Genomic DNA, 16,202 nt, shown 5'->3' on the forward strand with positions numbered 1-16,202 from the left:
TCTTTCTTGTGTGGAAATGACAGCTCTTACTCAGGTACTTTATTGCTTCATCACATTCTTCGATGAACTTTACTTATCCGAAGGTTTTCGAAAAGGCAAAAACTTACACTAAATTTTGTCATTTCAAAAGCATAGGGTAATTTTGCTATCAGGACACGTAAACGAGGGTTAGACGAAAAGTAGAGACTTTTCTTGTTATTAACCTTGTCGTTCACGGGTGGAGATTAGCAGTTCTTACTTGGGTACTTTATTGCTTCATCACATTCTTAGATATACTCAAACGCAGTTGAAAGTTTTGAAAACAAAAACATAAAGAAAGCATAAAATCCTATTTTATCTTTCTCGGTCGGAAAACCGATCCAAGAAATGTAAAAGTTTACATTTCATAAGAAAGTATAAAGAAAGCTTAAATCTAATTTAACTTTCTTAGTCGGTAGAACCGATCCAAGAAAATCTCATTTCTAATCGGTTTTGGACTTAAGCTGCAAATGTAAGAATTAAACTGATATGCGGTACATGCACCTAATTTTCATAAGTTATAACTTTTAGAAAATCAATCAGCGGGAGAGCCTTGTGCTCTGATACCACTGTTGGGGTTTACGGTGCTGTAACCAAAACCCGTCTAGGCTTAAGCTGCGGAATGACCGTAGAACAAAAATTTCTACAGGCAATTTAAGCTCAAGTACGTATAACTTTCTTTTCTCAACCCGCAAGATTATACGTCAAGTACGTATAACTTTCTTTTCTCAACCGAAACACTATTTGGGAGAGAAACCGAGAAAGAGAGAAAATACCGATTCGTTTCGACACGAAACGGTATGAGTGAATTTGCGATTTTTCTCTCTACCCCTCCACCCCTATTTATAGGGTTTAGGGTCGGTTGCCAAAAGACCAAAATGCACTCCAAGTTCGGCCTATTTACAAGATATGTCATTGAATGGATAAGGATGACATGTCATGTGGATAAGATCGATGACGTGTCATCTGGATAGGATCGATGACATGTCATGCGGATAAGCACAAATCTGAAAAGACCCGAATGCCCTCAGCCTGAACACAAATAATGCTCGTATAATTATTCTGAACAATTATATATATTTTTCTTGCGGTTGTTGTTTCGGTAATTTATACAATGTGTCCTGCACATTTATAAATTAACCGGTTAACTTTTATACAACGTGTCACACACGTTTATAAATTAACCAATGTATTTGCTTGTTATTTTTACATAACATTTATAATTTAATTATAACACGTATAATTAATTATAACCATCTTACTATTGATCATAACCAATTTATAATCAATCACAACAAGATTCTCCGATTAACTCCTATATGGTGTGACCCAATAGGATCTGTGTTATGTTGGTAAACAGAGTTAAAACTTTTTTAACTTCTATAATCATGAGCGGCATCTGGCAACACATCATGACCATCCAATTACACAGATGATGCTGTAAAGTACAATATCACGATCCTGCAGTAAACTTATTAATTTACTTGTGTTAATTTCATCGTCTCATAGCAACAGATTAAGTTCAAGGTAGGTATATGTCATTCTTGCAAACTTAATCTTTTCTTGATCTGGAGTAGATTATCATATATGATTAATCTCCATTAATCATACCGTATACGGATAACCCTACTCCATCAAGGGGCCCAGTGTTACTATTACTCGTATAGTGATATGAGGGACGATAGTACTCTTGGTGAGCATCTCTTCTTCCGCATAAGTCATGTATATTGAAATGTCACCCTTATAGCTACTTTTTATGGATAGTGTTAGATAACACTCACGAATATACACTTCTCATGTATGAAAGACCACACCTCATACTTTAGAACTTAACACGAGTGAAACTGTTAATGACACAAACACATTACCAGATAACATTTCATTCAAGGTCAGTCAAATACTATGTTCACAACATGTATCTATGTGATTAAATGACAACTCATTGTCTATGGTCTGTAAAACTTGACCATCATTTAATCCACATACCAACCTTCTTATGGCTAATTAGTGTTCCTACTAATTACCATGGTTAGTGACAATTTAGAGTGTTTATCATCTATATTATGAAGTTTTACAATTCAAGTCATGAACCCGAATGATACATAAAAGCAATAACACTCAAGGAACAAAATGATTTATATTAATCATCCAATTCATGAATAAAATTATGATTGACTTCTAGATTACACTAACACCTTGACTGTTGCATATCCAAACCTGTTCGAACTACCCTACCGTTGTAACAGTCCATGAACCGTTGCAACAGTCGGGACCACTTACTTCCTTTTTAGCAGCTCTCTATAAATAGAAGCTATACCAAGGTTTGGATTGACACTCTAGCCGCCCCCAACTTCAATATTTCGTATTTACATATCTAGAGAAAGCCATTGTTGCTTGTGTGCTTAAACTTCAATACTCACAATCAATCTCAAGCTTATTCAATCAATTACACAACTCCGATAGTGATCCTGCTTGATCAACCCATTTACTACTTTGAGCTATAGTGCTCACCCAGCAATCCTTGAGTCCTCGCGAATCGGATTGACTAACCTGAGCCTTTAGTGCTCCTTGTTTGGGCCGTGTGACTTCCTAGAAGATTGTAAAGGCTCACCGGTTCCACTTTGTAATCCTTTTTCATTGGGTAAAGAAAGGCGCGCCATCTTGAAGGTCATGGGCCCCGGAGATGGAGGCGTTAGTGCTGAACTCCGTAAACAACTCTTGTGTCAAGTGTCTCTAAACTCTACTCTTTACTTTATTTATTTTATACTTTTAGTTTAGAACAAAGTTATTCTAAGTTTCCGCCAATGATAAGTTTAGGACACACTCAAACTTTATAACTTAGATTAAAATTTAAAAAGGCCATATCCACCCCCCTCTAAGTGCCTTTGGGACCAACAAATTTTGTTCTGCGAGAAGAAAACTAGTGCATAAACTACCGGTATAACTAGGGCTTTTTGATTGAGCAATAATATTTTTCGTCTATTTGACTAATTTGCAAAAACATACAATTATTGAATTTTACGATTTCTTTTATTTTTGAAAGATATGTAGGTTCAAGTCAAATGGAATTACATTATGGAATACTTGGACTGAAGAAATCATGAAAACATTTATCAAGAATACAAATTGTAAAATTAGAAGCTTGGTAAAGTATGTTTGAGGTTGTTTACACAGGGATCAAACGTTGGTAACGTTTGTAAAACGTTGTAACGTTTGTAAAACGTTGTAACGTTTGTAAAACGTTGTAACGTTTGTAAAACGTTGTAACGTTTTAGGCCTGTCAGAAACGCTGAAGTAACAGTTTGATCAAACTCAGAAACAGCTTAAAACATTGTAACGTTTTAGGACTGATAGAACTAATGAAGCACAGCTGTACATAATCAACTTGAAACGTTGTAACGTTTTAGGAATGTCATAACGTTAAGTACAGCTGTATCAAATTCAAATTTCAAGTTACAAACGTTATAACGTTTTAAATTAAATCCGAGCTTCAGAAATTCCTGTTTTTGATCAAATTTTTACAGTAGAAAACATTACATAACATTTTACAATCGTTGGTAATGTTTTACTAAGCTATCAGAAAATTAAAACCCTAAATCACACTTTGAACTAAAACGTTGTAATGTTTTATAAAACATTGGTAACATTTTAGGTCAAATAGCTCATTTTTTAGTTGTCTCTATAAATAGGGCTTTGGGCTTTCTTCTCAAAGCATCTGAGCCGACCCTAAACTTTTAAAAAGCGATTTTCTGAGAGCTTAGCTTACTCCATTGTTGTGAGAGCTTAAAACTTCAAAATCCCTCAAACAACCTCAAACCCACTTCACTAATCTTGAGTTAGATTAGATTATAGTGATCTATTGAGTATTTCTCTTGAGTAGCTTGAACTAAGAAACCTTGTTCTCATCTCTTTGAGTTGGCCGTTTGACTTCTTGCTTGGTGTGTAAGGGCTCAACGGTTCACAAGTTGTAATCATTTCGTATAGGATAATAGAAAGGCGCACCCACAAGAGGTTGTGAAGCCCCGGAGACGTAGGCCTTTGTTTTGCCGAACTTCGTTAACATCCCACATGTCAAATTTATCTAAACTCATCTATTTACTTTCAATTGCAATTTAATTTCATTTTTTAAGCAATTAGCGGTGCAATTAGTGTAACAGGGCTGCCAAAAAAATATAGTTTGTAATTCGATTGACTTCGATTCAAAAAATTTATAGTTCGCAATTAATTAAATTCAAAATTAGTTCGTTCTGAAACAAATCAAACCAGTTCAGTTCTAATCTTCTTCAAACTCAAACTCAAACTGGAGTAAGTTCAATTCGATAGAATTTGTTTGCAGCCCAGTGAACTAAATTATTATGTTAGCTGCTTCATATTTTCTCCATTTAAAAATGAAAAAAATACATTTCATGAAGTCTTATAGAATACTCTGTGATGGCACGAATCTGGTTGTGAACACGTGAAAGACATGCGTTACATTAGAAATTTTTTATTCATAGAAATTATAAAATTTATACATACAAAAATAAAAATATATCTCATTTGTATCAAATATAATAAGATTGAATTTGTTGAATCCAATTCATATATTTTTTTTTTAAACTGTTACAAAGAAAAAAAAATTTATGAATCAGACTCAATAATTCTAATCCATAAAAAAGTTAGTTTTCTGTGACACAAAATTCTCTCCGATCATTGATTTTTTTACGTATACAGAGAGCACGACGTCTGAATTTTATAATTTATATGAATAAAAAAGTTTCTGTCACATTATCACATACCCAGTCCGGATTCTCTGAAGTAACTAAAATTTTGTGTTTAGATACAGACCGTTCGATCAGAATCCGGGACAATCTGGCCTAATATTTATTCTGATCGAGGGTCGGATCTAAACAGAAAAACCTATTACCTTAGGTGTAATGATTCTTGGCCCCGATTGTCTGATGGCATCTTTCAGGCTTTCACCCTAACCCACTAGACTTCACTTCGCAGCCTCTGCGAACTCAAAAGAGAGAGACAGAAGAGAGAGAGAGAGGATGGAAGGAATAGAGAGGGGGAGAGTATGCGTGACTGGAGCGGGAGGTTTCGCTGCTTCATGGTTGGTGAAGTTGCTTCTTTCAAAAGGATTCGTCGTCCATGGTACTGTCAGAGACCCTTGTCAGTACCTTTCTTTGTCGTTTATTTTGGAATTTATTTTTATTTTTAAGTTGGTCAAATTTCTACGTTTGTCAATTTCGCCGAAGCCATCTTCAGTTGATTATACTAAGATCTGTAGCTGATGAGAAGTGTGCACACCTGAAGAAACTGGAGAATGCCACAGAAAACCTCGAACTTTTTAAGGCTGATTTACTAGACTATGGAAGCATTGCATCTTCTGTGGCCGGTTGTGATGGAGTCTTCCATGTGGCAAGTCCCGTTCCATCCTCCAAAGTTTCCAACCCAGAGGTACCTATTCTGTATCACTAATTATTTGAATTATAATCCAAATTTTATCAAGTTAACTTACCAAAAAGGAATATTTACATCTTTATTATGTTCAACATGAGAACTGTAGGTAGAGGTGCTTGAACCAGCAGTAACTGGTACAAAAAACGTACTGAAGGCTAGTCTTGAGGCAAAAGTAAAGAGAGTCATTGTGGTGTCGTCTGGAACTGCTGTTTACATGAGACCTGATTGGCCGAGTGGTCATGTCTTGGATGAGTCATGCTGGTCTGACGAGCAGTATTGTAAAACCATTGGGGTTGTCTTTTTTTCTCTATGTATTTCATTTTTTACTTCTCAACCTTTTTGAAACTATAGCCATATCCTTACAGTATTGAAAGTGTTTCCAAACTTTTTACTTTAGTAATTTATTTCGTTAATGGTCAGTTAGATTAGTGCACTTGGCTAAACTGCATTTTTCTAATATTGGTTATTAGCAACTCAGTAGCTTCTAATTATGGAAACTGGAATTTGAAGATTACAGATATTACCCTTTTTAAGTGTAATATTTGCAATCATGGAAAAATATTGGGGTTGACTGCAAAAACACCAAAGTAATTATTTATATGAATGTTTTGATACACGAGTATAACTTATTTACACTTCCATTCTGTGTTTCTCCAGAGTTGGTATCGCCTGTCAAAGACAGTTGCTGAGAAAGAAGCAATAGATTTTGGTTCAAAAAATACACTGGATGTCATAACAGTTTGCCCAACAGTTATATTCGGACCGATGCTTCAACCAACAGTTAATGCTAGCAGTTTGGTGCTTATCGATCTACTGAAAGGTAACAATAGTTTAAAACTTAGAAGCACTATTTTCATGCTTGTTTTGGTTTGGCAGGGTTACACATGGAAATACAAAATATGCATGGGCATATATGAAAAATGTCCTCATTAGTAACAAATCACTAGCATTTTTCTTGTGAACTCTAACAGGGGCCAGTGAGTCAGTAGATAACACCACTAGAAATACAGTGGATGTGAGAGATTTGGCTGAGGCTTTACTTTTGGTGTATCAAAAAAAGGAGGCATCGGGTCGGTACATCGCCAGCTCAGACTGCATTAATACACGCGACTTGATAAACCTTCTAAAGTGTCTATTTCCAAATTATAGTTATCCTAAACAGTAAGTTTTACATGCTCTGACTTTTACAGGTCTAATGTTTACTGACAAGAAAATAAAGATAGGGGTTTCAATTTTGCATAGTTGCAAAAGGTACTGAAATGATAGTCTAGTGGAAAATGTATCTTTATTTAATATTGGCTATTATCCTCCTATTTCATTAGGTCCTTAATATATCATGTTCAACAAAATAATGAAACCATAAGAGGATTTTAGAGTTTTGTTCAATATGTTTTTAAACTATGAAGCAATCCGGTAATGTCAATTGGAAAAAAAGAAAATCAGATATAAGTGTTTTCACTTATAAGTTTTCACTTGTTAGACCACCTTAATTTGAAATATAATTTTGCTGTTTTCTTTCCTGTGACTTAGTATTGTAGAAGCAAAGGAAGGAAATGTGCTTAGTTCGAAGAAGCTCCAATTGCTGGGTTGGAAATACATGCCATTAGAAGAGACTCTCAGGGATTCTGTCAATTATTACCGAAAGGCACATCTTTTGGATTAAATTATCTAAATTTACACTACATATCTTATTGGCTTCGTTACTTGGTACACGGTACATGGATTGATGCCTTGTATCGGTTCTCTCTACATATGGTGCCTTGCTGATTGCTGCTATTTCAATGGACTTCTCTATGTATATTAATAATGAACGAAAATAATTAATTTGTTTTAATTTTGAACACAATGGGAACAAATGTAATTTGGTCTTACATATTTGTGTTTGTTATTTATGAAGCTCAGAAATTCCAATTTGTATGATTAATTCTAATATGCAGCAATTGCGGCGATTTTTATTAATATCCCTAAAACAAATCAAAATTTTAAAAATGCCCCTGCTCCCAATTTTTTTTTAAAAATGCCCCTGCTCCCAATTTTTTTTTAAAAATGTCCTGACCGCCTGGGCCCAGGGCGGCCCAAAATACCCTGTGAGGCGCCACCCCCTGGGGCGCCCCATAAGGCAAGTGAGGCGCCAGCCCTAAGGGCGCCCCATGGTTTTTTTTTTTTTTTTTTTTTTTTTATATAGATTAATTTTGATTTGAAGAATTTTGTGAAGAAAAACGGATTAAAATTCATAATAAATCCAGGAATTTAAAATTCAAATACATTACTAAATAATACAGTACCGTCGAGTCCATAGAATAAGGTAACATAAAATTCATACAGCAACAACCAGTTCAAATATCAATTATACAAACCGTTACAGTTAAAACATAAAATACTACAACAACATACAATTGGGGTCTAAGCCTTACGAGACGAGGAGCTTGCTCCCTTTTTTTCCTCAGCCCGACGGACGCACGCAGGACACTCCCACGTAGTGAGACGAGCGTCGTTCAGCAGATCTGCATGCGGGTCCATGCAATTGGGATGAACAGCTTTGCCACATTTATAACAGAAGAACATATCCACCATATCTCCGTTCAGCTCACATAAGCAGCACTGTCCCCATCCAGGTGGAGGGACCCTGTCCACCCAGCCTTCCATCAGCATTTTTCTAATTGATGGATCAAGAGTGCTCAGAAATGCTTCTTTATTTTTGGGTGAAAACAATCTTTCCAAATTCCTCACCGCGTAGGCTTCAGCCGTCCACAAATTATTAATGAGTGCTCTTTTTGCTTCGCGTTCGGTTTCAGTTCTTCCTCTATTTTTTCCAACTTTGGGTGCCATTATAACTAGGGTTTCAAGTGACAGCAATTGATTAGGAAGGCTAATTATGTGCGTAATTAAATACTAACTGTACAGTAATCAACGGCTAATTAGAAAATAATTAGAAAATATGTAAAAAATAATTGAAATAAATATTTTAAAAATAATTAAAAGAAATATTTAAAAAATAATTACCAAAAATATTTAAAAAATAATTTAAAAAATATTTAAATTACCTGTAGCTGTAGTCGCCCAGAAAATCGCCCGAAATCGCCTTGAGCGCTTTCTCCCTTCTTTCTGCCTTTGAGGTGGAAGGTAGACTGATGTTGGAGTGAGAAGAGAGAGAGAAAAAACGAATAAATAGGCATCCCTAGTGGACCGCCCATGGCCCAGGCGGTCAGGACCCTAGCAAATAGTGAAGAAATTGTAATTACTTGAATATAATTTCTTAGTTTGAATGTAATTACTTGAAGTATACTGTTAAGCTTTTAATTATATTGTTGAACTTTAATTGTATTGTTGAACTTTAATTGTATTGTTGAACTTTAATTGTATTGTTGAACTGTGTTATAATAATGAAATGTAAAGTGCAAACAACATAATACCAACATGAACATAAAATAAAAAAAACGTAATGTCAACATAATACAGCAGTCCCATAGTCAAAATACTACAGTCAGAAATATATCACAATAAACAAAAACTCTACAATCATCATCTTCGTCTCCTTCCAGATAGAGACAACCTAGGAGCCGCTACGCCCTTGCCATGCCTGTGCGGCTGCACGCGCCTCTGCGGACTCACATCTCGTAATGCATCCTCTCCCAAATCCTCCTCATCGTCCCCCATATCCTCATCCTCGTCCCCCGTATACATGTGCTGCGTACCTGTCCTGGCTGCCCATGGATCAAATCCAGCAGCTGACTCTGCATTGGCGGGCTGTGTACGCAGCTCCCATGGATCTTGCTCCCAGCTTGCAAAATACGTGGAAGGAGGCGGTGCGCCAAATAATGCAGAGACAAAGCCATCTGCAGTCTGAGATGAACTCCCACCAGCCTCAAAGTCATGCTCCATCTCCACTCCATATCGTGGTCTGTGGGAGCCATACGCCTCTGCATCTGTATCTGCCGGGTCCAGCTCATTTATGCTAAATATAGGATCGGCATTCCAACGAGGTGCTCCATCCTAGATTAAAATAATGTTAGTTTTGCTACATACAAAGAACTCTGCAACAAATAATGGTATAATTGGCGACTGACCGTGCCAAGCTCTACTGCAACTCCGTATTTATTTTTATAAGCATCCCATCCTTGGGTATTCAACACCCAGTCGTGGAACGCCCAACCTGAGTCATCAGCTGCATAATTGGAAGTTAACTAAGTTAGAACGAACAATTCAACGAAAATAAGAATATTGTGTGTGTCGTACTTTTAATATTAACTTGTAATTACCTGCAGGAGCTTGCGGCATCTCATCGCCGTAGACAGGGACTCGTTGATAATCTGGATTTCGCGGTGCAGACTGTATCTCCCGCCAATTGATGTTCTCCCCAGCATCGCGCAGCATGCCAACGAGGCGGCCTTCAAAACCGCCTGTCTCCACGATTGGTGCAGTGTGCTCGAGCATCTGGCATCCTACATATCGCCAAGCATCCTTCGCCATGCATGCCAAGCTGTGTCCAACTCCTCTCATAGCGGTCAACAGCTGCACACAACATGATTATGCCTACAGTAAGTAATTATCTGATGGGCAGTGGGGCGCCAGATGGGGGGGCGCCTCACTTGGCTTATGGGGCGCCAGATGGGGGGGCGCCTTACTGGTGTTGTGGGCCGCCAGTTGGACCGGCGCTTCATGGGCTTTTTTGGGCCGCCCGAAGCCCAGGCGGTCAGGGCATTTTTAAAAAAAAATTGGGAGCAGGGGCATTTTTAAAATTTTGATTTGTTTTAGGGATATTAATAAAAATAGCCGCAGCAATTGTCTATAACAAAAAATTAAGAAATTGTCTATATGGTTTCTCGAGACTCGAACAATGTTAGTCAAGTTAAATTCAAAATGTTTTTAAATTTCCAAAAATAGAGTATACTGATTATGGAATTTTTCATCATTTCATATTTTATAATTGAAATATGAGTACCAAATTTTTAACTGAGAAGTGTACCGGTAAGAAAAAAATAATGTTAGTTTATTGAATAAGAATATATATAAGAGATATTGTAGAGCTACATATAATAAAAAAAAAAAACTCTAGATCAATAAGTGGGTATGCGTTTCTGCAAGTGCTCTGTAATTATTCAATAAATTATTCAATGAATTCAGATTTTTAGTTGACTTGTCGATTGAACTTAATTGCAATATCTAAAGTAGCTCTGTAATTTCTATGAACTCTAAATTCCAAAGGTTCCAAACTTTTACTACAACACTCGAATAAATTTCTAACCATTGTGTAAAAATAACTAGTTAAGTGTTTACCAAAAAAAAAATTGTTAAAAGTAATTTTTTTAATGTTTTTATAAATATTCAATCATTCGGTCATATATTTTATAATTTTATGTTAAAAATAACTAATCTTGGGTTAAAATTAATACTTAAAAGTATAACATGTATATTTGTTTATAAAAAGGAAAAAAAAAACTAAATATGTTCACAGTTGAACACAAAGTGAATTCTCTCGTGACTTAAATGTGTTCAATCTTGTATTGGCGTTGAGCCAGAATAAAAAATTCCTCTGGTGGCTTTGTTGTAGTTGGTTCTGAAAACATCACATTACTTTCCCCACTTAGGGTGGCAGCAGTGAGATAATTGTTTATCTGCATCATCTTTGATTGAATGCTAAAATTAAAATATGGATCATGATAATTTTCCAGCCATCTGTTTTTTTTTTTTATTCAATTCTTATCATCAAAATAGATCACTATTTTTCCAAACACTTAATATACAAAAAGAATGTGTTTCACTTTAGTTAGGTAACTAGGTGCGTTGTTGCGGCTCCGCCGCAACTATTTTTTTTTTGTATGTTGGCATACATGGGTGAAATTAAGCGATAATTCAAAACAACAATTGAAAATGATTGTTAGTTGTTTGTTGAAACAACAATTGAAAAGAAGATCGAAAGATAAAGGATACAACTTTATTGTAATAAATGTTAGTTTAATTCCAAACCAATCTATACACAGTTATCTGCCAGCAGCACAGACAGATAAGCTTGAAAATATTTGCTTATAATTCATGCCAGAGGCAAAAGAAACTTATTAAAGACTATAAATGCAAATCTGAGGAAAAAGATAAATGACTAGCAGGGTACCAAAAACTAAACAATAGACTTTACTGGTCTCACTGCAGAACCTAGAGTCAGTAAATTGTCTTTGCTTTGAAGCCCTTCGGAGGTGGCCCCCCACTTTGGAAGACAGTTTAAATCATAATATTAATATATTTCATACCAATTAGACGATGTTGAAAATAAGAAATAATTTGTAAATAACACTATCGAAATGTGAGCTTACTGGAGCTATGTGTGGTACTCCCCCTTTGGCAGAATTTTTTCTTCTTGGACATGCTTATAATCTCATCTGGAATTACAAAAGAAAGTGAAAAATAAGTATGTAAAAATTGAAATCAATCAGAAAGTCTGAATCTAGGCAATCTCGTGATTCTTCCCACAGTTGCATTGTACACATGCCTCCAATATAATCTTCCGTCTGGTATAGAAGTCTTCTCCTGGACAAATAAGCTTAAACTCTTTTCGAAATCTTCACAGAGACTGCAAAGTCGTGAGCGGGGCTCAAATATAAGGTCAAACTCACTGTGTCATTGAAATCCAATTCAGTCAGAATTCTGAAAAAAAAAAGAGAAATAAAGCCTAAATAGGGGAAGTAGAAAATAAAGTCAGAATGTTAGATGGTAGTAGTTTGAACTTTGAAGGCAGCGGAGTGCAGCTGTTTAGAGCGCTCGCTCCTTATGGTACTTGGAGTATTTAGAAAAGATTAGTGAGAAAAAGTGTACCAAGAGTCATGACCATTTTTTTTTCTCAGTAAGAGTAATATCAACTGTAGGTGGTTTAGTAGCCATCTATACAAGAAGAACAGTAAACAAATTAATTAAAATTCAAGGAAAACAAACTAATGAAATCTGTCGATATAAATAATACTTGTTACTGTCAGGGGCATAGATATTAAATTAAGCATATTTTTTATGTAAAGGACAATTGGAAGGTTCTGTACCATTATACCCTCATCAGCATAAGCTCCACTTAGATCAGAAGTACCATCTGTTGGTCATCGATTATTGGTAATTCATATTTAGAGGCAATATCAAAGTTGTGCGAGTCATGTGCATGCCTAGAGGTGCAAACGGGTCAATATCCATCAGGATCTGTATCCAAAAATTAGATGCGGATATTCTATATCTGAATATCCGTGCGAATACGGATATGGATATTGTTTTGGATTTTAATTATCCGTATCCGAATAGTAAATATATACCATATAGTTTAATATATATTATTGAAATATTTATGTATATATCTACGGATATCCAATATCCGATCCATCTCCGTTTGTATCCGTCTAATATCCAATCCATATCCGTATCCAAAAAACAAAAGTGGATACGGATATGGTTTTACCACTATCCGATCATTTGCACCCCTACATGTGCTGGTACTGCCATTATTGGTCCTGTACCATAACTGCAATTTCAATAATATTCAACAAAGGTCATAAAAATAGAAAATTATAAGCATAACAATTAACGCAAGGTCAGTTGGTAATTTAGTAGTCGTTAAATATTCATAGATTAATGACAAAAGGCGGGAACGATATGCGTTGTCAGAACTATTACCACCACATGTCACGACAATTGACACACACACATATCAATGAAGAAATTAACATGCCCATCAAGAAAGGTAAAATTACTTGGTGAACCTCTTCTTCGTATTTGTAAATTTGATAGTAGCAAATATAGGAAGATAACCTAGCTACAAAATAATTTCAATCAGCTGATATAGGATGACAATGAAAACTATACAATAATAATGAAGAAAGCAGGTTGGCACAATTTATGGTCAGATGTGGAACATGACAAATGAAAAATTTACAATAAATAAAAACTCCACAAATAAGGATGAAGGTTAATAGAAATAGAGCAACAGAGAGAGAGGAGTTCAAATCGCCACCACACCCCACATGAGCTGTGCAACAAAGGTGAAATTGAGAAGGTGTGGGATGTAATATATGTATCAAAATTTTGAAGGGCAAAGTGAAACTGGGGAAGCATTAGATTTTATAAATATACTAATTTCCATAAGTAGAAAATCGGTGCATTAACAAAACATATGAAATAAATCTTATACTGGAAAATTCAATAAAAAATCTACATTCGAAAATATATTATTATGATTTTCCTTATCTCAATTAGAATGTAAACCAAAGAAGGGTACTTTAGTCATTTAAATGATGAAAAGGGAAAAATGTAACATGATAATTATTAGCATGTCTTGATGGGGCTATCAGATGCTTATTACTTGCAGAGACAAACATAACTCCTAGATAAATTTCAGGGGTGTGCATCTTTTTATATACCAAAACATCTAAGTTAACAAAAAAAGGTATCATTGAAATAAAGTTAAAAAAATAGGTTCGAAAATTTACCTGCCAGCACCTGCCAGCCTCGTGGTCCCTCAAGTTTGTCTTTTATTGCGTGAAAAATCTTCAAGCCATTAGCTGCCACCAGCTCGATAACCAATTATGAGTTCCCGTCAAATCTACATAACATAAATATACTTTGTTGTTGGCAAGAACAGGGATTTACGTTGGTATTGCAATAATTGGTACTAGCTTTACGCATTTAAGATTAATTTAAGAAACAAATGAAAAATGCACAATTATATATAGCAAAATTTTCAAATTTAGTGGATTTTATTTCAGTGTGTGATGTTATCCCAGCAGGGTTTGTTAATTGTTATACCTGTCAGTTCAGGTGCTAGCTTTTGGATTGTTGTCCTATTATTTTATTCTTTGTATTACAAGCCTGAAGACAGTACACTACCCTACCCAATCCTGCCCCTCCCAAATTCTCAAACTCTATGATCCAACTATTGATGAAATTAGAACCCAGGTCTTCACTCTCAGGACAATGCCATTGCAATTAAGCATGTCGGAGAACTATAATTAAGCATCACAACTCAAATTTGCAGTATCCCCTTTCATTTTTTTTGGTGACTTCTATCTTTTCTGGATCTTTCATGTAGCAATCTTTCCAACGGCGAGAAATTTACCTTAGTACCAGTGGACAAGGCGGCCTTCTTCGTTCGCCAATCGCAACAGTAAGTTTTACTTCTCCTTTTGTATTTGTTGCTCTAGAGTTTTCTTATTTTCTACCTCCACTTGCATAAACTACAGGGGCAAAAAAATTGCGACAAATTGGAAAATCGCACAAATTTTCCAATTGCACAATAGAAAAGACACAATTCATGAAAAATAAGTTGGATTAATGAGAAAGAAAGAGAAAAGGAAGTGTAGAAATGAAATTTGAGATTTGAGATATCTTTGCAGCTCAAAGTACTTATAAGAGAAGGAAATGTGAAAAACAACACAAAAGGAATAATGAAATTAAAAGAGAAGGAAATTCAGCTGACTCCATACTGTGCAACTGTTTTCATGTCTTCAAAGGGTCTGACAATGCTTCATTTTGTGAATTTTGGATAAATAACCTTACTCTTCAAGGAAACCACAGAAACTCGTCAATTTAGAATGACCAATATGACAACACTACATGACCCATCACTGCAAATAGAGGTAATAATGGAATTGTAACCATTATGTTGGTAACATAGCATATTTCTATGTTTCAGGTTAACAAATGTAGGAATGATTACACAGTTCGAACACTCAGTTTATGGAGGGCATAACAGTAAACATATGAGCTATCATTACTGAGGGTCAAACAGATTGAAGAACTGCCTAGCATATGTGGAAGGGGGAGAAGGAAGATATCATTGTGGTTGTGTAAGCGCGTGCATAGCAAGGTCGATTGCAATATAACAAAACTATAATCAAAATTAATGTTAACTATTTCCCTCATTGTAAACCCAACCAGTAAAATTAAAACTGATAATGCAGCAGCAGCTTAATTTTAAGACAATAGCAGGGAAGATTACAATTGAGTAAGCAGAAAATATAGAACATGTAAATGGGGAAATAAAATTCTTTTTACGCTGTAGGGGACAAAATGAAGTGAACTCAATGTTTTATATTTTTGTAGACCAATTTGGCAAAACCTTTAGGAAATCTCCAAAATTGACCTTGTCAGGTGGAACAAAATCTATTAAACTTAATTTTTTAAATTTATTTGAGCCCAAATTAGACTAAACATTTAAATACCCTGTTATCCCCAAAATGAGACGGAGCTTCTTTCGCAAAAACCTTTAGGAAATCCCCAAAATTGACAAGGAACAAAATCTATTAAACTTAATTTTTTACATTTATTTGAGCCCAAATTAGACTAAACATTGTTAAATACCCTGTTATCCCCAAAATGAAATGGAGCTTCTTTCACAACTTTCTTACCTTGTGCTTATTCGTCGCTCTTTCTCTTCTTCTTCACACTGTTAGCCCGTACCACAGGATCGACGCTATCTCCATGTTCTCGGGTGCTGCCAGTAGCTTATCGACATCTCCGGTAGCTATTCTTTCACAAACAGGTCTAAAACAGCCAACAATTGGGATTGTGTATTCGGGTTGGAGAAATGGATCAGCTTAAGCTTCCCCCAAAAGCATCCAACAATATGAATTAATATCTTAGAGCAGTAGTTTAGGCGGTGACGGAATGGGAATAGAATGGTCTAGGAAGGTTTTTGGCGGTGAGGTGAGGAACAGGTGTCAAGAGATAGAAAAGAGGGAGCAACACGTAGCAAAATATTCACACAAAAAAAT

At 35.6% G+C, this 16,202-nt stretch overlaps 2 protein-coding genes across 5 annotated transcripts in view; both read left to right on the forward strand.

Annotated features, from left to right (window-relative positions):
- Nucleotides 1-7,400, forward strand: part of LOC144575903 (cinnamoyl-CoA reductase 2-like) — a 26,592-nt gene extending 19,192 nt beyond the window's left edge. Inside the window, exons 1-6 of one of the 4 annotated variants that reach the window (XM_078326163.1) lie at nt 4,999-5,154; nt 5,291-5,460; nt 5,570-5,755; nt 6,121-6,283; nt 6,435-6,624; nt 6,994-7,400. In XM_078326163.1, the coding sequence (XP_078182289.1) occupies nt 5,052-5,154; nt 5,291-5,460; nt 5,570-5,755; nt 6,121-6,283; nt 6,435-6,624; nt 6,994-7,126 (945 nt within the window). In that variant the 5' untranslated portion in view covers nt 4,999-5,051 and the 3' untranslated portion in view covers nt 7,127-7,400. Of the gene's footprint in view, nt 1-4,998; nt 5,173-5,258; nt 5,461-5,569; nt 5,756-6,120; nt 6,284-6,434; nt 6,625-6,993 lie in introns of those variants that run through there. The other 3 variants (XM_078326160.1, XM_078326162.1, XM_078326159.1) reach the window with 3 other exon arrangements.
- The window catches only part of LOC144575377 (uncharacterized), a 95,044-nt gene that overhangs the window by 68,188 nt on the left and 10,654 nt on the right, over nt 1-16,202 (forward strand). The window lies entirely within an intron of this gene.

This window comes from Carex rostrata, chromosome 24, assembly GCF_964058835.1.
Source record: "Carex rostrata chromosome 24, lpCarRost1.2, whole genome shotgun sequence".
NCBI classification, from domain to species: domain Eukaryota; kingdom Viridiplantae; phylum Streptophyta; class Magnoliopsida; order Poales; family Cyperaceae; genus Carex; species Carex rostrata.